This window comes from Lactuca saligna, chromosome 5 (assembly GCF_052625555.1).
Source record: "Lactuca saligna cultivar CGN05327 chromosome 5, ASM5262555v1, whole genome shotgun sequence".
In the NCBI taxonomy this organism is placed as follows: domain Eukaryota; kingdom Viridiplantae; phylum Streptophyta; class Magnoliopsida; order Asterales; family Asteraceae; genus Lactuca; species Lactuca saligna.
In genome coordinates this window covers 295,551,843-295,579,524 of record NC_136421.1, presented here as the reverse complement: position 1 = coordinate 295,579,524, position 27,682 = coordinate 295,551,843, and the positions used below count along the sequence as shown (strand labels likewise).

The 27,682-nt window shown below is 37.2% G+C and overlaps 1 protein-coding gene and 1 non-coding gene across 3 annotated transcripts; one reads left to right on the top strand and one right to left on the bottom strand.

Annotated features, from left to right (window-relative positions):
• The first annotated feature begins 21,439 nt into the window (after positions 1–21,439).
• On the top strand, positions 21,440–21,542 carry LOC144999422 (U6 spliceosomal RNA). The gene has a single exon (XR_013660891.1). It is a non-coding gene; the product is annotated as a U6 spliceosomal RNA (small nuclear RNA).
• Positions 21,543–25,517: 3,975 nt separating this feature from the next.
• LOC145048269 (transcription factor DIVARICATA-like) lies at positions 25,518–27,377 on the bottom strand. 2 transcript variants are annotated; one of them, XM_078996717.1, is made up of 3 exons: positions 26,408–27,377; positions 26,222–26,335; positions 25,518–26,111 (listed from the first exon to the last, which is right to left on the bottom strand). In XM_078996717.1, the coding sequence occupies exons 1-3, from the start codon at positions 26,656–26,658 to the stop codon at positions 25,688–25,690; spliced, it is 789 nt and encodes a 262-aa protein (XP_078852843.1). In that variant the 5' UTR covers positions 26,659–27,377; the 3' UTR covers positions 25,518–25,687. The 2 variants fall into 2 exon arrangements, with proteins under 2 accessions (XP_078852843.1, XP_078852842.1); XM_078996716.1 differs by having other exon boundaries at positions 26,222–27,376.
• Between the last annotated feature and the right edge of the window lie 305 nt (positions 27,378–27,682).

Below are 27,682 nucleotides of genomic sequence, written 5' to 3'. Positions count from 1 at the left end.
AACACAAGTTGTCTTTTTTTGTTCAACACAATACATAGATACACCTCAAATAGAAAAGTTCTATTGATGTTTATGAAGCCCTTTTTGTTTTTGATGTTATGTAAACCATGTATGGTTTGTACACAAGACATGACATTGTTCGCTAACAAACACATAAACTCAACCATGACAACATTATATTGTATTTGGCATGTAATTCTATTGCCAATCAGTCAACAATCATACTTTTTCTTATATAAAAAGATGAAGCAAAAACTTTTTATTGATCATGTGAGTTATGTAAAAGTCTTAATTACCCTCTTCACTGTAACATCCCGTGTATTAAATAAATAAATAGATAAGGGTTAATTTAAATAATAATCCTAAAGTAAATAATATTTAGCAGGGTGTTGGTGTTGGGTACTAATTGATATAATTTTGGATTTTAAATGTTAAAAGAGTAAGTTTTGGATTTAAATTGAGAAGGGTTTTAGAAGTTAGGGTGTGTATGGTAAGTTTTGGACCTAAATCGAAAGGAATTTATAAAATCAGGGGCTAAAGGGTAACTTTTGGATTTACATTGAAATAATTTAGTGGGGAGGGACCAAAAGTGATTATTTGGCAACATAGTTTGAATGGACACTGCTTTAACCCCGTATCCTTCTTTTCCTTCCCTTAGTTGTTATGGATCCCTAACCCTAAACCTTGTGATATCGGCCGCCACCACCATGGGTTGCATCTTCAGCCACCACCGTATCCTTCTTTTCCATGTATTTCGGCGACGTTAGCTGCTGAATGTTGGTTGCAAATTATGTGTTGAGCATTTTTCCAGGCTGTTATGATGTTTATTGAGGACGGTTGCGTATTATCTAACCGAAGAATGAAGGGAAAGCTCACCACCTCTACCGTGATGTGGTGGCTGCCACCCGTTATTGTTTTCTGCCACCTTCTGCCATCACCAACCGCCAAGAGAGGTGGCTCTAGGTGTGTATAGGGGTGTATGTTGTAGTGTTTTCCCTACTTTCGATATTTTGGAGGTTGTATGTGTGGTTATGTAGTCGGAAAACCCACTACCACCACCGTGAGGTGGTGGCCCCTGCCGTGAGCCGCCACTGACCACCACTACATGAGGTAGTAGTGGGTGGTGCTTGACACAGTGAACCCTAATTGGCCCAAATTCTTGATCTGGGCTAGTTGGATGGTTATTGGGCCAAAAACCCTATTTATGGTTTTGAAACCCCTAATTTTTGGGTTTGTTGGTTTGGACCTACTGGGAGCCGCGTTTGGACTAGTGCACTGAAGTTAAGACTCATGCCGATTCCGTTGTATGATAGCTTAGTGGGAAAATGGACTTAATCGGTTAAGTCCTTATTGGGTTAAGTGAGAAACATTTAACCCTAATCGTCATTTTATGTGAAAACCCTAATTTTGCTTGGGCCTTTTTATTGGGCTATTGAGGGGCCATCCAAGAGCAATCATGTAGACTAGAATATTTAGATGGGCTTTAGGGTAAGGTCCGTTCGATGGTTTGGGACCAATTTGGAAAATTGGGCCATATTTGGGCCATTAGTGGACTTTTGTGGACCCATTTGGTATTGGGCCTTGGTGGGCCTAATGGGCTTGAGTTATTTATGGACCAGATTGGTGGACCATATTTAGACCTAATATGTGAAGGTTGGTCTTAAATCCTAATGGGGTTAATTATGGGTTTGGCTCAAAGTTAGAGGCAGGAGTACAACAACAACATTTATAGGATCTGTTCGCCATCTGAGGTGAGTCTTCTCACTATACTTACCAATGTGGTGATTTGTGTATGACCGGAGGGTCTTATTTAAACTGTTAACCGGAGGGTCTTAGTACATTATTGACAGGAGGGTCTTAGTACATATAGACAGGAGGGTCTTAGTACATTATTGACCGGAGGGTCTCAGTACATATAGACCAGAGGGTCTTAGTACATTATTGACCGGAGGGTCTAAGTACATATAGACCGAAGGGTCTTAATACATTATCAACCAGAGGGTCTTATTTGTTATAATGTGTTATCGTGCATACTATATTTGTGACTTATGTTGTTATAGTAATCTGTGTATATGTTGATCTTATGTATATATTTGAGTACTATGATATCCTGTATTGTGTGATTTATGCCATGTATTATTATGAGTATCAGAGTTAGGACCGGAGGGTCCATAGAGTTCGGACTGGATGGTCCATCAGAGTTGTGGGACTGGAGGGTCCCACTAAGACACATTGACCGAATGGTCTTACAGAGTTCTAGCCTCGAGTGGCTAATGGATTGTATGTGGTATTTTAGGTAACTCACTAAGCTTCGTGCTTACCGTGTTATGTGTTATGTGTTTCAGGTACTTCTCAGGATCACTGGAAGGCATCGGCTTGATTGTACACATGAGATGGAGTTGTGTTTGAGGATCCTGGATTTTATTCTAATAAGTATGAACACGTGTTTTTGAGAAATGATATACTAAGACTTTGTGAGATGTGTTGATGATATTTATGTGATTTTAAAAACAAAAAATATATATTAAAATTTATGGTGTTACAAGTTGGTATTAGACCCTTGGTTTGAGGGATTCAAATGTGCTCTCGTGTATCTCTGAACTCAAACTGAGGATTTGAGAAAAAATTTCTAAAAGGAAATGATTTTTCTAAAACGAGTAAGAGTCTTAAAGAGAAAACAAGATGGAGCAGTGTGTTCAATCAGCTAGAGCCCCAACGGTGATTTCCCAAAATACCATTATTTGTTTATTTTACGAAATATTTATGAGATATTTAAGCTGCATGCTAGAGGATAGGCTAGGTATTTCAGAAATTAGGGCTAGAGTTGTCTGATTCATGATGCCTTAGCCTAGGGGATGCTATTGATTGATATTATCTGCTATTTGCCCTGTATATACTGAGTAGAAGCACTTAGCAGGAATCTTTTAGAGAGAGTCTTGAGTCAAGGAGTAATCTAGGAGAGATACCTAGACGAGCGTTTGAGGAATCTTTTGAGGGAGTAGTTAGAGATACACGAGAGGAAGGATTGTCTGAATTCGGTGTTTCCTTTTGAGTTATGAGAAGAGCGAGTGGAGTGCTATGCTAGAGTGGTTTCATGTGCTTGTTATTCGATGCCCGAATGCTGCTTGCTTTGTGCTTTGTGGAACTCTTGAATGATAGGAGTCAGCTACTAAGTGAATATGACGATATTCAGAAGGTAAATGGCTGGTATCACGAGGAGTTCTTCAGTAGCTGATGGCAGAGAAGTGTGAGAACCTAGAGAGTAATCCTAGACCGATGAGTATGTTGTTTAGAGGTGAGTATTCGCTAGAGAGCGAGCATGTGTAACGGGACTGGTGATCGAGAAGGTTGAGCAGTTACTTAGAAAATCTGGGACGCTCCGTGTGGAAAGTATGGGTAGATGTCGCAGGTAGTATGGGCCCATACTACTGAAAGCAGAGGACTCATACTAAAAATAAGGAGAATTTCATAGGTTCTAAGCAGCAGGATGAGGAAAAATAACATGGTTCTGGTACCATGATTTATATCATAGTGTGCTTTTGCCTTTATCAGTTATCCGGTTGTGATTATTCAGACTGGGAGTGGGTATGGGAGATTGCAGGGCCAGAGGGCCATGTCGGTTGAGTTTAATGGAGTATGCTATGGGTGGTAAAATTTGGGTTTAGATCTTGAGGGTTTTGACTGATGAGGTGCCGATTGGAGTCGCAAGACTCAAATAAGGGGTGGAGATGATGCTGTTGGATTAATGTCTAAGTCCATAACTATAATTGGTAAGACTTGACCCGACCCGGCATGGTCCATTTGGGTTGCATACCATCATGCACTTGGATAGACTATAATGAGAGAAATAAGACACTTATGGTTATTAGTATATTATAAGTTCTAGTATATTAATAATAAGAATAATAAGATTATTTAATTAGTATTGATCAAGAATTAATTTAGGATTAATTAAGTGATCAAAAGAAGTCTAATTAAATATATGGGTTGATTGTGTAAATCATCCATACTTATATAGTGGGCTAATGCTCCATGGATAATCAAGTTGGGCTAAAACCCATAGGATGGTCCATGGATGCTCCATGGTGTATTTGAACCCATGGATCCAAGGAAATGGAAAGCCATGACAATTAAGGATTTACCCTAATTGTAACACTATATAAAGATCTTATTCTTGACAAAATTCGGCCACTAGTATTATACTAGAATCACATTAGAAAGTGAAGAAGAGGGCTAGCCGATTCCATGAAGTGTAGAACTCTCTCAAGTTATTCTAAGTGTTTTGATGATTGTGATTCCATTTGAGGCTTCCACACTATTGGGGCTAGGCACTCAAGCTTCATGAAGACTTTCTACATCAAAGAGGTATGTATTCTATCTTGTTACACTCATTGTTTTGTATGCTAGATTAGGATAATACCTTGGATGTTCTTATTTGCATGTATAATAGAGAAAAAATAGATCCAAGGTATTTAGGGTTGCATGTACACTTAGGAGTGTTAGAATGCTCAAAACCCAACAGTGGTATCAGAGCCTAGGCTTGTTTTCTTGTTATACCTGCAAAACTGCTTAAAAAATCGAAAGTGTTGCTGTTTGATCATCAGACTCGGCGAGTCCATCAATGGACTCGGCAAGTCCATGCCTAAAAATTGATGAAAACGATCCAACTCGCCGAGTTGGTTCATGCACTCGACGAGTTGGACCCCCAGACAACATATTTTCGAGGTTTTTGGCTAGAAATGGACTAGGAACATTACCCTAAGTTGTTTTTGAACTTATAAACTTGTTTTGAATGTGGTAATGTTCACGCTAATCCATTTTCAAAGATAATTGTCAATAGATTCATGTTTTGTATTAGGTTAAGGTTTAGACTAATTACATGAGAAAGTTTGATTTGAATTATCTTATTCTTATGAGTTGCTTAGATTAATAGAAAACTTAATTGAAATAGTTGTTTTCAATCCATTTTAATCTAAGAGTTGAGTATAAAATGTGTTTGTGTAACTTGTCCTCAAGTTACATGAAGAGTCACATTAAAGACTCATAAAACTCATAAAAGTTGGTAATGGTTACAAAATGAAGAGTCTTGTGTCATTGAATTTTTTTTTTATGACTCCATAACTTGTCCTCAAGTTATGGAAGTTCAAGAGTCACTTCATTAAAGAGTAAAAGTGTAACCTTAATTAATTCCATAAGTTATAAAAATAAAGAAAAGTTAATTCTCTTATTAGTTTAAAGTCTTCCATAAGTTATGGAACTTGAAGAGTTTTTTGGATTAAAGCTACTTTAAACACATAAGTTATGGAATTGATTAGTTTTGAATAGTTTCAAAACTTGCCCTCAAGTTTTGGAATTTGAAAAGTTTTCTCTTATGAATACTTTAATTCCAAGTTAGCCCTTAGAATTCTAAAGAGTTAAAATTCAACACTTATACTATTTATAACATTAATGGTTAATTATTATATATATGTATAAGAACAAGTCGTTTTACCGTTAGTAGGCCTCATTCACGAAACCGGTCTATAAGGTGGGTATAAGGTTGTTGCCTATAAAATGGCGACTTAATGGGTGTATACTCTCACCCACCGCTTGGTTGACTGGTGGAGGGTCGTTAGCCGAACGGGTAGGACAATGACTTTAAATTCTCCCTTCATTAAAAGTATTAATGATAAATACTAAGTAACTAAAATCTTAATAATTCCCAATCTTAGTTACTTTAGGAAAAATGTGAATTTGGTGCTAGCCCATGGAATTCACACTTTGTACCTTACCAAGTCGTTGGTGGAGCGTGTGTGGTTAACCGGCACACTAACTTGGACTAGTAAGGACCACGAAGGGTGACTTAATGTTTGTCATAGATCAATGGAGCGTGTGTGGTTAACCGGCACATTGATTAGGTGATAATATTAAGGGTACGAAGTGAATTGGTATGGTTATTCACACCTTGTTTTGTGATCCTCGGCATCCCAGTCACAAAATTTGAGAGGGCACACTCGAGATTGAAACATGCCATTGAAAAGTTCAATGAATCTCAAAAGATCTAGGAATTTCAAATCCAATTAAAACCTAATAAATAATTTCGTTTTTCATGGTGGAAATTGGTGAATCGTCATTCGCCTACCTTCAAATATTTTATAGCTTGGATTACGGCATCCCTCTTCCAAATTATAAAATATTGTGTTGGGTCCTAGCCTTAATATTTCATATTGGGTGTCATATTAAGGACTTTAAATCAACTATCTTGAATATCTCCCAAAACATGTCTGGTTTAGACATTTATGATCTTCCCAAATCTCTTGAAGATGATGTTCCTCAACATCATGCTTCACTTCCTCTATCTCCTCCAATTATTCTCCCTACCCCACAAGTTCTTGAAAAGGTTTAAGGTCACTCGAGCCCTATTGGCAAGTAAAGGTCTTGGTGTGGTCACATCTTGGAGATGTAGTCACATATTGACAAGCCGGGAGAGTTGGGTGTCAAAGTCTTTAGAAAGTTGGTGGTTCAATCACTTTCTAAGTCACATAGTGAGTTCTTTTGGAACACCTATGAAAAAGACTATGACAAGACCCTTAATGATTTTATCTATTTGTTAAGATCAACTTCCTCAAAACTTGATGGACATTGACAATAGTGACACGGGAAATCCAGAAAAGCATTCTCTTCCCAATGGAAAGGGACCGGCCATAGTCAACTCAGTTGACCAAATGGTAAAGAGAAAAACTAAGTCTGTGATAGTCCCGTGTACCATTATCAAAGGGTCCATATGTTTATATTGCCAAAGAAAGGGGCATTGGTTGCAAAGCTGCCATAATTTACCTAAGGATGTTAAAGTCGATAAGTTTGACTCTACTTCAGGTAAAGTACACTATCTAACTCTGCTAAGTTTCTATTTGGAGATTCTTATTACATAATGTGAATGGGTCACATGCTGATGTCTTTTAAGAATCAAAGAAAAGTTAAAGAAACTTAAAGAAATAATATGCTCAATTGAATCGCGTAGATGGATTTCTATCGCGTAGTTTGAAGATCGGATTCTTGAGCTACTTCTTAGGAGTTATAATATATTGCTTGTGAATAGATAACAACAAGGTTTTCATGTGGATTGTAAGGATAAGTTTTTCCGCAAAGTTTTAAAATAGAAGAAAAAAAGGGTTTTAATATTATTTATTTTAAAAATATCCTTACAATGGCATCTGTGGAAAATTGTTGCTTATATGTTTCCAGTAATAGCAATATTGGAAAGTGGACTTGATTCTTTCATTTGTGGTAGTGTCTGAATTTACCAAATGAAGAAAGTTTTTCATCACCCAAGTTTCAATTGGACAGAAACTTGCAATCATACAAGTTGTATTGTATGATGAATGAGAATTTTTGTATTTGAAAATTAAGACTAATTCTTTGATCACATTTATATGTGAGTCAATTGAAGGACTAAGGAATTACGTACACTGGGTGTGCACTGGTCAAGGTCCACCACAAAGATTGATTTGTCATGATTTACTAAATATTAGTAAATATGATTATACTTATAAGGTTAAGTATAATTCTGTAACATTGGAAAGGATACAATGTATGGCAGAGCGAATAAGAAGAATCAAATTAGGCAGAAGGATAAAAGTTTCTCAAATCTGAAAAGATGGGAGAGTACTTTAGTATCATATTTCATGATCATCTTAATGATTATGAAACCATATCACAAATTCATACTCTAAGGACGTCTTAGTGCATTGTTATGGCTAAGAAGAGAGGTCATGAATTGTTGGATTGGTTAAAATCAAGAAGATGAGTCATACTTCGTTCCAAAACAATTCTTAGAGTCTTACTCCAAGATTGTAACCTTGAGTGACATAAAGTAAGGTTTAAAACACTTATCAAATGTAATGTGAAATGTTTCTACTCTTGTACATTTGAGATTGGTAAGTTGTGATGTCTTGGATGAGACAAAGACCAACTAAGACCAATTGTGTAAAGTGTTAGTCTTGATAAGAATCCGCACTATCCCTTGAATATTTGTTTTGTCAAGGAATGGTTCTTGACTGGGGAAACTTATATGTCAAAGGGACAGTGGGAGCCTTAAAGATCCTGAAAGAGTTTCAAGATTTAATCAAGAGTGAAACCTGTAATTTATCACTAGCACACGACTTAAGGTTTGCAACCTATCGTGTTGACATAATTCTTATTTCTGTACCTACTTCAAATAAGTTGAATTTGCATGTGAGTTATCAGAGTTCAACTTGGAAGCATTGGTGGGCCTTGTGCTACCAAGGTGACAAGAAAGTAAGATTGAACAAGTTCAATCCATATGAGTTTGAATTTGTCACTAACCTTGTCTTGTGATTATGGTTTTGAGAAATTCGCATGGGTAGGAACTCATACACTATAAAATCTAAGTGTCATAAGGTTTCTCTCCGATTCATGAAAATGATGGTGAGGAAACACTTTCACTAAGTAGATTTTACGTAGATAGCAATTGTGTTATTTGCATTTTCAAAAGTCGTTAGTGGAGCGCATGTGGTTAACCGGCACACTAACATGGACTTGTGAGAAATGGCAAATGCCTAAGCAATTGAGACTATGATTACGGTATCCCTTTTCATAGTTCTGAAAATTGTTTAGACACACATGGGAGCTATCTAAGAAAGGGTGTATGAATCTAAATTTCAGAAGTCCAACAGATTTTTGGAAATATGTCAGAGCTAGTGGGAGCATAAGTATTATGCTGATAATCATCATGTTAGTGGGAGCATGATTATTATGATTAGTATTGCAAGCTAGCAATGTTAATTATAGAAAACAAAGTTTCAATCCGTGAAGTTGCAAGGGTTGAAAAGTTGTTTTGCTATAATTAAGGGAGAGGAAATTATACTTCATTTCAATTCTAAAGCTTAGATTGAGATTTTAATCATCTTTAGTCAAGAATATATATGAATTTTGTGTTGGAATGGTTCAACTTTAAGAAAATTCTATATATATTGTGTTCTCAAAATTCAATTATGACTACGGCATCCCTCTTCATAGTTAAATTTTGAAAACATGGCAAATAAAAAATATTGTAGCAAAAGACTGGTCTAGTATCATGTCTTTATGTGAAACATCATGAATCGTGTCCCATATGCTTCGGATATAGGATCGATTTCATGTGCTATAATATTCATCTTTTCTAAATTTTCGAAATGCTTAAGGCATTGAGAAGGGAAAAGTCTAGAACTGGATATGACTAAAGTGATTAAGCAATTGTCGAGGACAATATGAGGTTTGCCAAAGATTGGTTGCTCAAGGACATTTGGAAGTATAGTGTTAATTTTGGCAGGACCATATTGACATTTTCTGAAAAGAGGTAACTCTTGTTCAGAAGTGATAGTCAAAATGGGACTATGGAAATGTCTCCATAGGAGGAAGTTATTCAATCTATGTAAGATTAGAAAACCTTAATGCAAGAAGGATGTTCAAAGCAATGTACTTTGAATATGAGACTTTCGTTCCATAGAAGTTGACCTTCTTTGGAATACTCTGTAATGACTAGTGACAACGTTTTGGTGACTTTGTGAATAATCATTACAAGAGGAACATTGCATAAAAGTTTAAATTCTAACAGATTTCAGTAAATGACATGAATTTGGAATTATTGCATTTACAATAAGGATTTGGGATTGTGAAATGAGTATCATTGGAATCATGTTCAATTGATCTACATCACAATGTAAGGATCATAGACAAACATAGTGTGCATACTTGGGGTATGGCATAACTATTGTTTAGAAAACAAAGTGTACATGCTAGGAGCATGGGACGACTGTTGTTTTATTCAAGTCTTAAGTTGATTATTTGAAACATTGAATAATGTGTAATCAATATGGTGATAAATAAAAGGTGGTTTTATTTATATTCAAAAGGGTTCTGAGACCATATTAGATTCGATTATTATTGTGTTTCACTTTGCATGTTTTGACTTCCAAAATAGCTAGGTTATTCTTTCCGAATGACTAAGTTATTTAAACACTCCACAGTCGTTCATATGTTGGAAGTAGGTATGAATCAAGACTGTCATGAATCGGGTTTGTAGATGGCTAAATGGGTTTAGTCATGACAATGGTGCTACAACATTCATGAGTGCTCATAAGTTATGAGTATTGGAATAAACCCACGCTCACTTGTATCACTTCATGGAATTTATCTCGAGTGATCGTGAGACGGTAATATCATATAAATCTTCAAACCTAGAGATATGAGTTGTTACCTATGAGTTGGTTGTGCATTGATTGCACGTAAACGCATCAGTAACTTAATGTTATAAAACGTGCCTTTGTGTACAATTCAACAAGTAGTAGAACAAGCATATGAGTCGAAGTTTATCTGTTCCTTCTAGAAATAGAAGCGATATCTGGGCCCCTCGATGATTTTGTTGTGACCTATGTACCGGCCGGTCAGAACTGAATTGATGTGTTCGATTAAGTTCTTTGTCAAACAAATCGAAAATCAGGAAACAAACTGCTGGACAATAAGTACGACGTTGTTCCATGTATTTGTCCAGCTGATATCATGAGAACAGAGGATTATATGATCCCTTATCTAATGGACAAGTCATTGACAAGGTTAGAGTTCATCTACAAGGTCGGAGTTCGACAGAAGCTTTTGAGAGCTACGATTGCCAGTTGGTTCCTGAAGTCATACGCAATACTACTTTTAGACTTATCCAAGTGGGAGACTGTTGGATTAATGTCTAAGTCCATAACTATAATTGGTAAGACTTGACCCGACCCGGCATGGTCCATTTGGGTTGCATACCATCATGCACTTGGATAGACTATAATGAGAGAAATAAGACACTTATGGTTATTAGTATATTATAAGTTCTAGTATATTAATAATAAGAATAATAAGATTATTTAATTAGTATTGATCAAGAATTAATCTAGGATTAATTAAGTGATCAAAAGAAGACTAATTAAATATATGGGTTGATTGTGTAAATCATCCATACTTATATAGTGGGCTAATACTCCATGGATAATCAAGTTGGGCTAAAACCCATAGGATGGTCCATGGATGCTCCATGGTGTATTTGAACCCATGGATCCAAGGAAATGGAAAGCCATGACAATTAAGGATTTACCCTAATTGTAACACTATATAAAGATCTTATTCTTGACAAAATTCGGCCACTAGTATTATACTAGAATCACATTAGAAAGTGAAGAAGAGGGCTAGCCGATTCCATGAAGTGTAGAACTCTCTCAAGTTATTCTAAGTGTTTTGATGATTGTGATTCCATTTGAGGCTTCCACACTATTGGGGCTAGGCACTCAAGCTTCATGAAGACTTTCTACATCAAAGAGGTATGTATTCTATCTTGTTACACTCATTGTGGGGGCACTAAGTAGATGCAATATTGGCACCAAGGGTATTTTGTTGTATGTATAACACCAAAAAATTTAAGCCAAATTTAAACTTTCCAAAAACATTTAAAAACCAATAGTTACTACAAATTTGTTTCCAAAACAGTCTTTATCAGACTTTTTCCCAGAATACATAACAAAATGTGAGGAGCGGTATGATCACGCCTTTGCCTTGCCTCGATCCCTTGATGTACCTGAAGCAATAAACTGAAACTGTAAACCCGAAAGCTTAGTGAGTTCCCCCAAAATACCCATACTCACAAATATGCATATTATCATAAGCATAGTATACAATGGATCTAGTCAAACATTGGGTTGAAATACCCTAGGCCCTCAACCAGTAGGATGGATTGCCAACACATTATGGGTCCAATCATCATCGGGATGGAATATCCCAGGCCCTCAACCAACATGTTGGAATATCCCAATCTATTGACCTCCGCACAAAGAAGATAAACCTCAACCACCAAACAGACATGTGCACATCTAACAGATAATCACATAACAGTCTACAGCCAACACTAATCTAATAGATCCTACCACATAGATCTTCATATCATCCTACCTACCAGGATACCGATCTAACAATTCATACCACATATCATATAATATTATCCTACCCTTTAGGATACCGATCTAACAGATCATACTAGCATAACATAACCAGATAACAATCTAAAGGGTCGACCTTGGTGCCTTAGACCCTTGAGTATAGTGAGGAAAACTTACCTTGCGATGCCAACTCGCAGGAATAAGCTCAAACTCTTGGATCACTGACACGAACACCACCACCTATATTTATTACGAACCATACTCGTAAATCTCCAACCTTTCCAAAATTATCCTCAAAATTCAATGGTTCAACTCATGGTCAAAGTCAAAGTCATCAGTCAAGGTCAACAGTCCATGTTGACCTTAACTCGTCGAGTACCCTCAGCTGCTCGCCGAGTTTCTTTAATACTCGCCTAATCACCGAGTCACCAGAGTGATTCGTCGAGTTCGTAAGGTTCGCGATCGAAGCTCTGAGACCACTCATCAAGGTTTCCTGTGTGGAACTTGACAAGTTTATACACACCTAACGATTTGGGAAAACCCTAACCGACTCGCCGAGCCGCTCTACAGGCTCGCCGAGTTTAAGGCAATCTTTATCATACTCGTCGAGTCGTTCGTCCAACTCATTTAGTCCATGACCATCTTTAAATGACTCGCCGAGTCGACCATGCGACTCGCCGAGTACCTCAAATCCTTCATCCATACAGAAGCTATTTAAGTCATGCAAAGGCTCCAAACTGCAGATCTAAGCTTCTAGAGCATGATTATCACATAAAGTTGCAAATTTTATGTGCATGCAAGATGATATGACCCAAAACAAGCTAAAATGAGTGGCTTAAGGCAATGGGATAGGTCATAACTTGGCAATTACTGAACTTTATGATAAATAGAGGCTAAAGGAGCCCAGATCTGAGGTTGCAACCTCAGATCTTGACCCAACACAGAGAATCACCACAAAACCCTAAAAAGGGCTCTAAACCCAACCATAAGGAGATATAATCAAAGGAGAATGAAGGTAACAACTTGTTACTTTGAAAATGACTCCAAGCCAAAGAAGAATCCGGATCTACAACAACCACTAGCTCCAACTTCTTGAACTCCAAGCTCTTAACTCCAAAGGATTTTTTTTCAAGGTAAAAAGCACACACAAAAGAGGGTAAACATGAATTAGGGTTTTTCGGATTCAAGGGAGGCAGTGATAGAGGCCAAGGGGTATATGTGACCCTTAAATAGGGTGCCAGAACCCCGGGATTTAGGGTTTCATCTGCCAGCTTCTACTTGTTGAGTGCCTATTTGAACTCACCGAGTAGATCACTAAACACACGAGCCAATCCATTTCTACTCGACGAGTAGGGCTACATAATGAGAGCATTGGGTTACATTCTGTTGTCAGGAAGGAGTTATCAGTGGGGACTATGACAGTGAGGACTCGAGTATGCCTTGTTTGAATTTGGTACGTCGTGTATCAGCAACTATTACAGGAAAACAAGAGGAGTATATCGAGTTGTCGGCTTTCATGGATATGCAGCAGATCGACTGTGGGAGTGAGGTCTCCCGTGCTATGTCAAATCTTGCAGTGTGGTGATGATTGAGGATTTTGAGAATGAACTATGTGGTAGTCCAATATCTCCAGCAATGGAGATAGTGATATTCTAGGAGTGTCGAATTAAGTGCATGTGCAACCGGACAAGGTTCTGAGGGACTGGAGACAGTCACATTGGGTAGTTCCGAGGATTTATATATGAGATTCCGGAGATATGGAGTTGCTTGGTCTTTCTTTGGAAGAACATCTAGTGTTACGTAGTACGTTTCAAGAGTCAAGTGCGTTGTATCTGGTGAAACAGTCTGTAGAGTAGACTATTGATATGTCAATTGGTGATGGTTGAACCCTGAGTAGGGGAGAACTGAGTATTCTGTTGAAAAGATCAACAATATGTTCAAGTTGCTGTTAGAAGATTTGGTTAGGGGGATCTGCGGTAAGAACATATGAGACTTGGGTTTTTTGGTGGACGAGGCAAGGTGCAGGGCGAGATGATGCATATGGTACGTGTACAGGAAAGAACAAGTGTACCCACGGCGAGTAGCCATTAATCATAAATCTTATTGTGGTGAGGGACTCTTCAGGTTTGCAATGGTTGGGTTCGAGGCGGTTGGTTCGTTGAGGTCCAGATTCAATTATTGGTATTTTCTAGTTTGAAGTATAGATTGTTATATATACTCCGAGAGGAGCAGCATTTGATTTGTCAATTAGTTTCAGAGTTTTTATGAATAGCTTCGCATGGGTTTTGATCATTAAGAGGATGGGGTTTCGGATAATTGTCAACGTGATCTCAATCATTGGCGATTTCTCCGTGTTTCAATTTTTGAGTGGAGTATTTCGAGGTTATGAGTTGTGCGAGAAGAAGATCAATGGTCGTAACAAGACATTATGAGATTCTATGATGATGTATCGGGGTATCCGAGTACGATGCCCTGAGTTGTTAGATTATTTTGAGACTCGAGTTTATGATATGATAAGTGGAGTATCGAGTAGCTATTGTTCCAGTGGGATCCCATAAACTAATTGTCATTAGGAGGGGATGATTCAAGAATGTGAATTATATCGATAGGAAGTGCATTGTTGCGACAATTGTCGTCAGGAGTGGGTGGGTGTACCTATCCATAATGGATCGCGGAGCATGAGTTCAATTAGCGTAATATGGTGATGGCTTAATAATGAGATTGTGGGGTGGTAAGAGAGTGGAAGGATCCAGGTGGAGGTAATCACTTTGTAATATTAGGGAAAACCATGGGGAGAGCCCATGGCGAGTGAGTGAGTGATGTAAGCTTGCAGGGAGTCGTAGCATTCATGAGTGAGTGGGTAAGTGATGTAAACCTGCGGCGAGCCGTAGCATTCACGAGTCAGTGTGAGAGTGTCATAAGACTATGGGTAGCCGTAGTATTCCCTAATCAGAGCATGACACAGAGGAGTTCTTAGGCTTGGGTAGCCTTACCAACTGAGTCTTTGGGAGCCTGGTGGTCGTACCAGGGGCGAGACTGGGGTTTCCATGAGGGTTGTTTTGTTTGGTTGAGAAGGATCGCAAAATCCAATGAAGTTAGTGAGTGTTAGGAGACAGAGGTCGGAAATGATGTGTGACTACAGATTGGTTGTAATATAGCTGGGAGTAAAGTGAACTTAGTGGTTGCATGTACAATGTGGTTGGTTGAGATAGCTCTATTGGATTGAACGACTGTGGTTATGCTCGGACTTGTGGCCATGCCATTCAAGTTGTCGAACATATAAGGGATGGTGAGGAAAGATTTCGAGGACGAAATCTAATTTAAGTGAGAGAGAGTTGTAACATCCCATGTATTAAATAAATAGATAGATAAGGGTTAATGTGAATAATAATCCTAAAGTAAATAATATTAAGCAAGGTGTTAGTGTTGGGGAACTAATTGATATAATTTTGGATTTTGAGGGTTAAAAGAGTAAGTTTTGGATTTAAATTGAGTAGGGTTTTAGAAGTCAGGATGTGTATGGTAAGTTTTGGACCTAAATAGAAAGGAATTTATAAAATCAGGGGCTAAAAGGTAAATTTTGGATTTACATTGAAATAATTTAGTGGGGAGGGACCAAAAGTGATTATTTGGCAACATAGTTTGAATGGACATGGGTTTAACCATGTATCCTTCTTTTCCTTCCCACAATTGTTATGGATCCCTAACCCTACACCTTGTGATATCTGCCGCCACCACCATGGTTTGCATCTTCAGCCACCACCGTCTGTGGAAGCTTTTTTAAAGCCGCCAGCAACTACTTCGCCGCCGGAGATGCAACCCTAATTTTGGAGACGTCGTGGCAGCCGACGGAACTCTCATGACCGACTGTTAGAGTAGGGATTGTGGATGTGCGAGTCGTAAGCCAGAGGAACTCTCGATAAGGATCTTCACCACTCATTTATCCCTTTTCTCCGTTCTTCCAACAGTTTTGGCGTCGGGTGTGTCGGTTGTGGTTACCGCCACTTGTTTGTCGTCGTATCCATGTATTCCGGTGACATTAGCTGCTGAATGTTGGTTGGACATCATGTTTTCAGCATTTTCTGGGATGTTACGGTGTTTATTGAGGACGGTTGCGTATTATCTAACTGAAAAATGAAGGGAAAGCCCACAACCACCACTGTGAGGCGGTGGCGGCCACCCATTATAGTTTTCTGCCACCTTCCGCCACCACCAACCGCTATGAGAGGTGGCTCTGGGTGTGTATAGGGGTGTATGCTCTAGTGTTTTCCCTATTTTCAGTAGTTTGGAGGTTGTATATGTGGTCGGAAAACCCACCACCACCACCAGCGTAAGGTGGTGGCCCCCGCCGTGAGCCGCCACTGACCACCACTACCTGAGGTGGTAGTGGGTGGTGCTTGGCATAGTGAATCCTAATCGGCCCACATGCTTGATCTGGGCTGGTTGGATATTTATTGGGCCAGAAACCCTAATTATGGTTTTGAAAACCCTAATTTTGGGGTTTGTTGGTTTGGGCCTATTGGGAGCCGCGTTTGGACCAGTAGACTGAAGTTATGACTCATGCCAATTCCGTTGTATGATGGCTTAGTGGGAAAATGGACTTAATGGGTTAAGTCCTTAACGGGTTAAGTGAGAAACACTTAACGCTAATCGTTATTTTATATGAAATCCCTAATTTTACTTGGGCCTTGACTTGGGCCTTTCTATTGGGCTTTGGTGATTGGGCTATTGATGGGCCATCCAAGAGGAATCATGTGGACTAGAATATTTAAATAGGCTTTAGGGTAAGGCCTATATGAGGGTTTAGGCCCAATTTGGAAAATTGGGCCATAGTTGGGCTATTAGTGGACTTTTGTGGACCCATTTGGTATTGGGCATTGGTGGGCCCAATGGGCTTGAGTTATTTATGGACCGGATTGGTGGACCATATTTAGACCTAATATGTGAAGGTTGGTCTTAAATCCTAATGGGGTTAATTATGGGTTTGGCTCAGAGTTAGAGGTCGGAGTACAACAACAACATTTATAGGATCCGTCGCCATCCGAGGTGAGTCTTCTCACTATACTTATATCTGTGCTGATTTGTGTGTGACCGGAGGGTCTTAGTAAATTATTGACCGGAGGGTCTCAGTACATATAGACCGGAGGGTCTTAGTACATTATTGACCGGAGGGTCTCATTACATATATACCAGAGGGTCTTAGTACATTATTGACCAGAGGGTCTCAGTACATATAGATTGGAGGGTCTTAGTACATTATAAATCGGAGGGTCTTATTTGTTATAATGTGTTATCGTACATACTGTCTTTGTGACTTATTCTATTATAGTAATCTGTGTATATGTTGATGTTATGTGTTTATTTAAGTACTGTGATATCCTGTATTGTGTGATTTATGCCATGTATTATTATGAGTATCAGAGTTAGGACCAGAGTGTGCATCAGAGTTGTGGGACTGGAGGGTCCCACTGAGACACATTGACAGGAGGATCTTACAGAGTTATAGCCTCGAGTGGCTAATGGGTTGTATGTGGTATTTTGGGGAACTCACTAAGATTCATTCTTACCGTGTTATGTGTTATGTGTTTCAGGTACTTCTCAGGATCACAGAAGGCATGGCTTGATTGTACACACGACATGGAGTTATGTTTGAGGGTCCTGGATTTTATTCTAATAATTATGAACATGTGTTTTTGACAAATGATATACTGAGACTTTTTTAGATGTGTTGATGACATTTATGTGATTTTATAAATGAAAATTTTATATGAAAATTTACGGTGTTATATCCACCCCCTCCTAACTTGTCACAAGATCAAATCAATCCAAGACTAAGATGTTGGACAACTACAATATTCACATTATACATAATACAACAAGAGAGACCAAAATACATATTAACAAAAAGAAGAAAAGTATCATTTTCAATAACCACCACATTCCTTAAGTTGTCTCTGCCTCCGACCAAACGTCGACATCTCTGGCCACACCATATCTGGATGCTTCCTCCATACATCGAGCATTGGACATCTAATTGACTCGGTTGGCTATTTATTAGGGGGTTGGCTTACCATGAGGGGAAGATTTCTTCTCGGATAATCCCATGTTGAACAATGTTGGCTACTTCGTTGTTGATGGCTTTGTTACGTTCACCTGCTTGCGCCTACCTTCCTTTTGTTTTTACTGTGGTGCTGCCAGGTGAGATGTTGAGGCCATGCTCGATTACCTCTCTATTGAATCATACCATGTTTTGTTGGTTCCCATGTGAAGATGTGTTTGAATTTTTTCAATAGTGTAACAAGTTTGATTCTAGGGTTTTGCCGATGCAGATTGTTTTCTTCTAGTTTGAGGACTTGGTTGCATTCTATTCTTTGTGGCGCTTCTACGACTATGGTGATGATTCCTTCTTCTGTCTATAATTTCATAAGGTCATCGATCGTGAGTACGATTTCTTTGTATTGTAATATGCTCTTTATCTGAGTTTGATGTCGTGTTCTGAAGGTGCCCTGATGATCATGAATTCCACAACGATTTTATTTTTCATGGTATTCTATTCATCTCATATACCGAGTGGTAAATGGAGTATATCGATTGGATAGATGATGTGCCCTGCAAATCTTGTCAATATTCCTAGTGTTGGTTTGAGTCCTTCTTTCTAGGTGTTAGGTAGTTTCTGGAAAACAATGCTTGATCATAATTTATGGCACGTTGTTGATGTATATCATGTGTATTTTTGTATTGTCGATGTGGTCTTGGATAATTAGCAGGTTGTCTCTTTCCTATTATGACGGTGTAGCGTCTTCTGGAGAGAAATACAATTTTTATGTGGTTATCTTATGGGTGGTGGATTGTTGGGTTATTTCTTTCGCTCGTAGGAAGTATGGTACTTGTATGGCTAGGATTTATGTAGTTTTATACTTATCGGTTTTCCTTTTTGTCTTTACTTTCTAGAGAGGTGTGGTGTCGACATTCGGTGGGATGCTTCCGGAAATTTTCGCGAGTTTTCCTTTCATCATTATTTATTTTAGCTCTTTTTACAAGACGAAGCAATATGATGTGTTGTTTCCTTGCTTTCTATGGTACTCACATTATTTGCTTTTGTTTGAGAATTGGTGTATGTTACGGAGTGGGGGTTGTGGTTTGTCAGATATCACTAGGACGCCTGACCTTTTATATAGTTTGTCGTGGTGTATATAGGGTTAAAATTGCATGTTTTGCCTATGCGTGTTGCTTTTGTTCCTCTGAGGACTTTAAGGGGACACATGTGGTTCCCTCTGGCTGTGTGCTAGCCTTGTTGCATAGAGGAAAACTTATTTGGTTGTTGTGGCTTCTTCTTCTCTTAGGTATTGCTCTACCCTTTCTTTCAGTTCCTGTTTGGTTGTAGATTTTTTCCCAAAGAATTTCCATGACAACAGTCCTGACAACAAACCATAAGTGAATGCCCTGGTGATTAGCTTGTCGTACTGGCCCGATATGTTTAGTGTTTTTTCATTTAATATTTTGAAGTAATCTTTGATGATTTCACCTTCTTTTTGTTTACACCCAAGGATTTCTTGGACGTCTTCCCAATATTTCTGAAGTTGCATGAAGTTCGTAAAAAAATAGCTCCTTAAGATGGGTGAAGTTATGAATGTTCTTTGGTGTAAGGCTTTGAACGATGCCCCTGCATTCTCCTCTAGTGCTGTGGGAAAGTATGTACACCAAAATCATTCATCTAAATTGAGGGATTCCATGTGCCACTTTTAGGTGTCTATATGGTTGTCAGGGCAGGTTGTGTCATGGCATATTTTGAGGTTTGGTAACCTTGTTGTGCTTGGTATGTCATAATTGTGTATTTCTAGCACTAATGGTTTGGCGTTGGTTGTTACCAAGGGTGTCCGGGTGTATATTCGTGAGAAGTTATACATAGTTTGTTAGGAGAAAGTTGTGTTATATGGGAAGGTGTTGTGTGTGTGTTTCGAAATAGTATTTTGTTAAAGGGGAAAGTTACCTTGCATAGTGAGAACCATCATCGTCGGGACATGTGTGGTGGTATGCTACGATGTATACTGATTTATGTTCATCTGCGCGAACATGCTTCCAACTATCGTTATCGAGGTCGATGGTGGAGTCACCGGCGTGTATCCTCCAAACAACATTTCTTGAGCCAACATTGGTCTTGTTTGCTGATTCATGACCACAATTGAATTGCTCGGAAAAAAAAAGAGGAAGTTGGTAGAAGTTGTGTGCTCCCGCTTGGCTGAATGTTGGGAATGAATTTTGTGCTTGTGTTCCGCTAACAGACGGGCTTGTGAGTTGGAATGGTTGAGAGTTCATCGGTGTAAATGGTTGTATTCAAAGGTTGCGTGATTGGTGTGAATGGAGATGATAATACAGTCATTGGTTTTGTGGTGTGTCATGTACTGGCGGTGGAGCTTAATGTTAGTGACACCATAGGGCGTATCGGATTTTGTAGGTCAGATGGCCTTGCTATTTCTTTTGACGCCATTGTTTCCGATAAGTATTTTGTGACTTTTGGTTTCGGTTGTCACAACAACGGATGACGCCAATGATGTGAAGTGGTATCATGAGGGTTATCTGGTGAGGTTACCACCTGTGGCCGAGCCCTGGTACACATAAAGGAAAGTTCGTTTGTTGTTCTCTGGGAGGAGATCCTGGGAGGATGCTCCGGCGATCAAGTCAGTATTTGTTTGTGGAGTAAGGTAAAGGGAGTACAAGCCAACAGGGGAACGTATTGTTGAGAGCATGGTTGTTGGCCTTATCTAGTATGGCTCTGGCGATGACTCCACTTTTGGGGGACAGGTGCGTCAGTCTTGATACAGGACATTGACACTCATTGGAGTGGATGCCCTTTGTTCTCTGTGCTGGGTTATAATTGGTTCAGGGAGGATGTTGGTAGTGATGCGTGCACCACTAATGTTGACGACTAATATTGTTTTGTCATTAGGGGCTTTCCTTCTATTAACCCGGCCTCGAAAAGGTGTTGGAAAGCTTCCTTCGTGGTCGTCACTTTTCGGGTGGCGCGGATTGCTCCCGCCTAGTCTCCAACAAGAGTGCATCGGTGTCTGGCGTGACCCTATGGGCCGCTATAAATACAATGCATAGATTTTGACTATTTTTTAGGGATAATGACTTAGGAGGGTAATCAGGTTTTCAGTTTGCCTGTATTAGGTCACTAAGGTTTTTTTTGTGCGTATTAGACTAATATGGTTGTTATTACCGTTTAGAAATTGTCCTTTTACCGGTTTTAACGGTTAAAAATGACTATTTCTAAACGGTAATAACAACCATATTGGTCTAATACGCACAAAAAAACCTTAGTGACCTAATACAGACAAAATGGAAACCTTATTACCCTCCTAAGTCATTAACCCTAATTTTAAAGACATTGAGAATATATGACCATCAACAGTAAACTACTTCGTTTAGAACTCGCGTCGTCCCATATAACCTGCTACTCCTTTATATGGCGAAGCTCTTCATCTATAGTCGTCCCTTTGGGGACATCTGATAAAATTGGAACGATACAGAGAAGATTAGCATGGCCCCTACACAAGGATGACACACACAAATCGAGAAATGGTCCAAAATATTTTTTAACCCTTCGTCGTCTTCTCTAGAACCCTAATTCCCTTTTCAAATGCTAATAGAGTTCAATTTCAATTCTTACGTTTCAGTAGTTCATCTACCGAAGTCATGATCGGACAAGATGTGGATTCTATGGTCAGATTGATCTTCTTGTTGATGTCTTCAACCATTTGTGGTAAGTAAGGGTGATCTTTCTTTTTATAAAGTCTCCTTTAAGTTTTTTGCTTTTCCTGTTATTAAGTTTAATGCTTTATAAACTTCCATTTATGTGTTGTATATAGTATGTATGTATTTGTTTATGTGCTGATTTTTTTATTCATTTTGCAACTTCAGTTTCTTAGTTCATGTTGTGGTTTTGTTTTTTATAAAATAATTGATAATAGACATCCTATACAAATCACTGTTGGTTTTACATTTCCATTCGTTATCAAATGTAGACATTGATGGGAGGTATCAAAGTGAGATTTTGTTTTTGTACATATGGATGTGTTCATGTAAACATTTAAATGACAAAAAAGAATTTATTGATAAAATGTTGCATATGTATGTAATGAAGATCATTAATCATATGAGTTTCTGGACTTAGAAGTTCTGGAAGGGTTGTGAGATAAGTTTAAATGGAAGCAATTATTTTCAGTCAAACAAATCATTCTCATTGATTAGTAAGCATGTTTTCTAAATAATTAGGGTTAATGACTTAGGAGGGTAATAAGGTTTCCAGTTTGTCCGTATTAGGTCACTAAGGTTTTTTTGTGCGTATTAGACCAATATGGTTGTTATTACCGTTTAGAAATAGTCATTTTTACCCGTTAAAACCGATAAAAGGACTATTTCTAAACGGTAATAACAACCATATTGGTCTAATACGCACAAAAAAAACCTTAGCGACCTAATACGGACAAGCTGGAAACCTTATTACCCTCCTAAGTCATTATCCCTATTTTTTATGTTAACATGGACAATTAAGGTTTATGTTAGATTTTATAATCAACATTGTGAATTTAAATTCTGAAAATTACGGCTAAAAGTTTGGTTTTATGCATACATACAAGAGAGATACAAACTATAGAAAGGTCGACCCAATTGTACTACAATATCCCACAGACCGATAGTCTCGAATGAGTCTAAGGTGTTGTTTGTTTTTTTGGAGACAAAATATCTGCAGTTTGCGGACCACATCTGCAAACCTCTTCAGTAGAAGATATGGACTAAATGTATGCAGTCTGCAAGAAGAAGACTGTTTGTTTTTTAACATCTGCATGTTGTTAAAATAAATTGAAATTTAGATATACCGATCTTTTTAGACATAAAAAATATTACAACAAACTATATTTTTCATCAACTATAACTTAAGCAACTAAATAAAGCATACAACTAATTCACAAATATAGTTAGGAGTCAGCAAAAACCGAACCGGTAAAAAAACTGATAAACACGCAATAAATCGAATATAATAAACTAAAACCGATACAAAATTCGACGATGTGATTGAGATTCGAAGGGCTAAAATTCTGTTGGGATTCAATAATCAACAAATTAAATGAACTTATTTAGTAACGTGGTATAAATTATGATAACTGAAAAATAAAACTTCATTAAGATTTTTGATATTATATATATGAACTAATTAATATAAAAAAATAAAAAAAAATAAAAATATCTACAAAATTATATCAAAATTATTTGGATTAATATATTTTCTGAATATAAAAGCATGTACATAATCATATACATAGACATTTTGGTTAATACATAATTATGATATAAAAAACAATAAATATACAATAAAAAAGAAACAAATAACTATATAAAAAGAAAGAAGGGGGGCAAAAGTATAAAAAAATGAAAAACAACACTAATAATTATAAAAGAAAAATATTTTCTTTGGATTAATAAAAAAAAAAAAACTTACCAGATTTACCTACTAAATATAAACGTGCAAAAAAATAAAAATATCTACAAAATTATATCAAAATTATTTGGATTAATACATTTTCTGAATATAAAAGCATGTACATAATCATATACATAGACATTTTAGTTAATACATAATTATGATATAAAAAACAATAAATATACAATAAAAAAGAAACAAATAACTATATAACAAGAAAGAAGGGGGGCAAAAGTATAAAAAAATGAAAAACAACACTAATAATTATAAAAGAAAAATATTTTTTTTTTAAAAGTTATATATAAATTGTAGAAGAGGTAAGAAAATGGTAGAAGATATTGGAAGACATAGGTCAATGTCTGCGCCAATAAGATGGTGCACATACATTTTTAGATTTGCGGTTTTCTAAAAAACAAACAGTCTGCAAGACCAAACGTCTGCGTGGCTCAGACATAAGATGTCAAGAAGAGCTTCTAAAAAAAACCAAACATTACCTAAGTAAAGTTTAAGATATTCATACATATTCATTCTACCATGCATATGATAGTATTAAACTCGTCATGTTTTGTTGAAAAAAAGAAAGAAAGAAAGAAAAAAGACATGCAAATAAATGAGTGTAGTATGCTCGTACTTATTTTTTATTTTTATTTTTTTTCAAAAGATAGTAAAAGATATGTCGCTTAAGATTTATAATATTGAAGATAGACCATCGGAATCTATTCATACATACCGGGTAACATTTCCAAAGTCAAATATTCCATTTGTTTAGCATTTTCATTATATGGATTTCATTATATTAGTTCTTATCTTATGAAATGGAACCCCAGAGACCAAAACTGAAAAAGAGACATGATATCCAAACATAAAATAAAAAATGTTTGCTTTTATTAAATAATAAATACAGTAGACCGAAGTCACAATCGCATGATGCTTACATAGACCAAACATATCATCGTGTCACTAAAATCTCATTTCGACAATTTTATCGTAAATTGCAAGTTTGTAAACTTATGTCATAAATATATAGATAAATAGATAAATGTGATGGTAAACTACTAACGATAAAAACCCCAATTCCAAATATTTGAACCTCTAATAGATATTCACTCCTAGGTAGAGGTTATGATGTACGGCTGAAACCCGAAAAGTAAGAGTCAAAGCATATAAATTTAGCCTAGAAAATAAAGATATGCTTAGTGTGATGAATCTTACTTTGTACAAGGAAATTGTGCTTTTATGTTTAATCATTGAGGAAATAGGATCTTAAAAGGCAATTACTTGAGAAAGATTTTCATCAAGATAAAGGAAATGTAGAAGGTATGTGTGGTCTTGCTCTTGAAGCATAAGATGCTTCATGTGCTAGTGGGATTTAGATTCGGGTGTGACTAGCAAACTAGGAAGAATCGGCTACATTGATTTCCACATCAAGTGTATTGCATCTTGGAATGATACTCATGTTGATGTGTAACAATGGGTGTATAGTAGTGCAACCATCATTTTCTTCTAACAGTTAACTGTTTATAGGGTTGCATTTGTTATATGAGACATGATAATACTAGACAAAACTTTTTATGACATTTTTTATAACGAGGATTACAAGACCATTCATATCTTTTACACTGTGTCTATTCCACCTACCTTTTAACTTTTATATGAGAATAAAACGTTGTAACTTTTGTCTCATTGACACAAGTATAGTCAAATCTTAGTATAATATAGATTAAACCCAATACAAAGTGTATTTGTTTGTGATGCGATACGTGGTATACTATCGGATGCAACTCTAACGGAAAAGTTCTATTGATGTTTATGAGGTCCTTTTTCTTTTTAATGTCATGTAAACCATGTTTGTTTGGTAAACAATATATGTTTGTTAACAAAGACACAACTCCACATGACAAGTTGACAACCTTATATTGTATTTGGCATCCATTTCTAATGTCAGTTGTAATTTTTTCTCATCCAAGAGATGAGACAACAATGTGGAACAGACTCGTTATTGATCTTGTGTCTTATGTAAAAGACGTAATTACCCTCGGGATACTCCTCCTAACTTGACAAGGGATCAAATCGGTCCACGACTAAGATGCTAAACAACTACAATATTCATATTATAGATAACACAACAAGAAAGTGACCAAAAAACACAAAAAAGAAAACATATAAACAACCTAACAAACTCTACTTAAATCAAACAAAAAAGAGAAACAATCATTTTCAATAATCACTACATATGTTATCAAACGAAAATGCTGGCTCATCCATGAGGGTAATGCATCGCAGGTTGCATCTGAAAAACCATGCTCTGAGATCCACCATAAAATTCATGTAAACCACCATTACCTCTGTATCTCGGAGACATAAACATGCTCCCATTTGTTTGGTCGAATGCCATGGCTGCATCACCACCACCACCACCACCGGGGTGGCTCCACTGAAACTTACATTGCTCCGGTGATGTTCTTTTATTTTTTGGCAAGGAGTTTTGATTTTCATTAACGTTCACGGTTGTTATATCATGAATACTTGCTCTTCTCTTATCTTTCCCACCGGAAAGCTGCCGGATGAAATACTTCTGAGCATGGCTTGCAACTTGGGTTGGTGTTCTTGTCACAACGTAATTTCTTGATATATTTCTCCAATCTCCTTTTCCGTACTTCTTTAGCCCCAATAGAAACAATCTGTGTGAACAAATTCCCAAATACCCATTTCAGATTACAATCAAATTAATCAAGAAATTGCAAAAAGCAAAGAAAGCAAAAGAAATCTGAAATGGGTTGATGAGACTTACTTATGCTCTTCTTCTGTCCACGGAACTCCCTTTTTCCTTTCTTGTTCAACAGGACGACCGGCAGCGACCACATCCACCGAAGACCTCTTTCCTCCGCCGCCATACGGCGGAGACCTGGACGTATCCAAACCATGATTATTCCCCCATTCTAAAGTAAAAGGACAAGTGTTATTATTATACCCATACTTGGGATATAGCCCTGCTTCAATACTGCTCACATCATCTTCCAATTCCTTATACTGTCGCATCACATCCGCCACCGTCTTCCCCGGGACCATCTCCGCCACCCTCTGCCACCGATCAGGAGTGTCTTTATCAAACTTTGCAAGCGCATTCTCGAACAATTTGTTCTCAAGAGGAGTCCATATTCTGCTCTTTAAGCTATCTTCCATCATCCAACTTGACGAATTCGAAAGGATATCTGTTTCCCACTTCATTGAAATTGAATTAAAGCACCCCGAACAATCAAGATCGGATTTTTAGAAGTTTATATTAGAAAATTAGGAGCAGAGAAAAAACAGGGGAGCAAATGTAGGAAGGTTATGTAACAGAAGGTTAAAAATCAAGACGCATTTTAAAGGAATCCGAATAGTTTTTTTTCTGTTTACTATGGCCAACCACCCAATAACTGAGGAATCTTTAAAAGACACACCTTTTTGAAACTTAACCACAATATATTCCCGAAATTAGATTGATAAACATCAAGAAAACCCTAGAAACACTGAACATGATCTGCAGTCTGAACTGATAACAGAAATCGGGGGATGATTTCTAAAATTGGAAAACAGGGAAGTTCTGGACATATCGTTTAGCAAAGGGGAAAAAGGCAGTTGGTAGTTAAAAAATGAGAAGACAGAGTGGTGTGTATGCAAAGGGGGTTTCCTAAAAGGCTTAAAATGGTAAAGAAAATACACAAAAAAAAAACCTTCTCTCTCTAAAATAGGAAAGATTATGTGTTGAATTCTTGGATCTTTGGGTTATGTGAAGGAGAAAAAGGGTTGCTTGAGGACGATTTCTACCCTTTTCTTTAGGGAAAACAGAAAAGATGATGAATTTGAGAAGGGAAAAGCAGGAACACCAAACGAGAGAGAGAAAGAAAAGGAGAAGGTGGTGGATGATGATTGGAGGAGATGGTGCTATGGGCACTGCAATTTAAAAAGAAATAGCACTATTTTAATGTGCACTCTTTCCCTTATTTATTTATTTATTTTTATTTATTTATTTATTTATTTATTGTAAAATAATATTTAAAAAGTGTTTGGAATTTCGCTTTCAGAATAATTATTGTGTTTGAAAGACAAAACTATAAAATTGATCCATTTGGTATTCAAAAAACTTTATATAGAGTCCAAAAAGTTTTTAATTTGTATGGAAGATCCAAAATCAAGAATTTTCTGTGATTTTAGTCTAAAAAATATTGAAATAACTATTTTACCCTTCTCATTTCTTTTTTGTATTTTT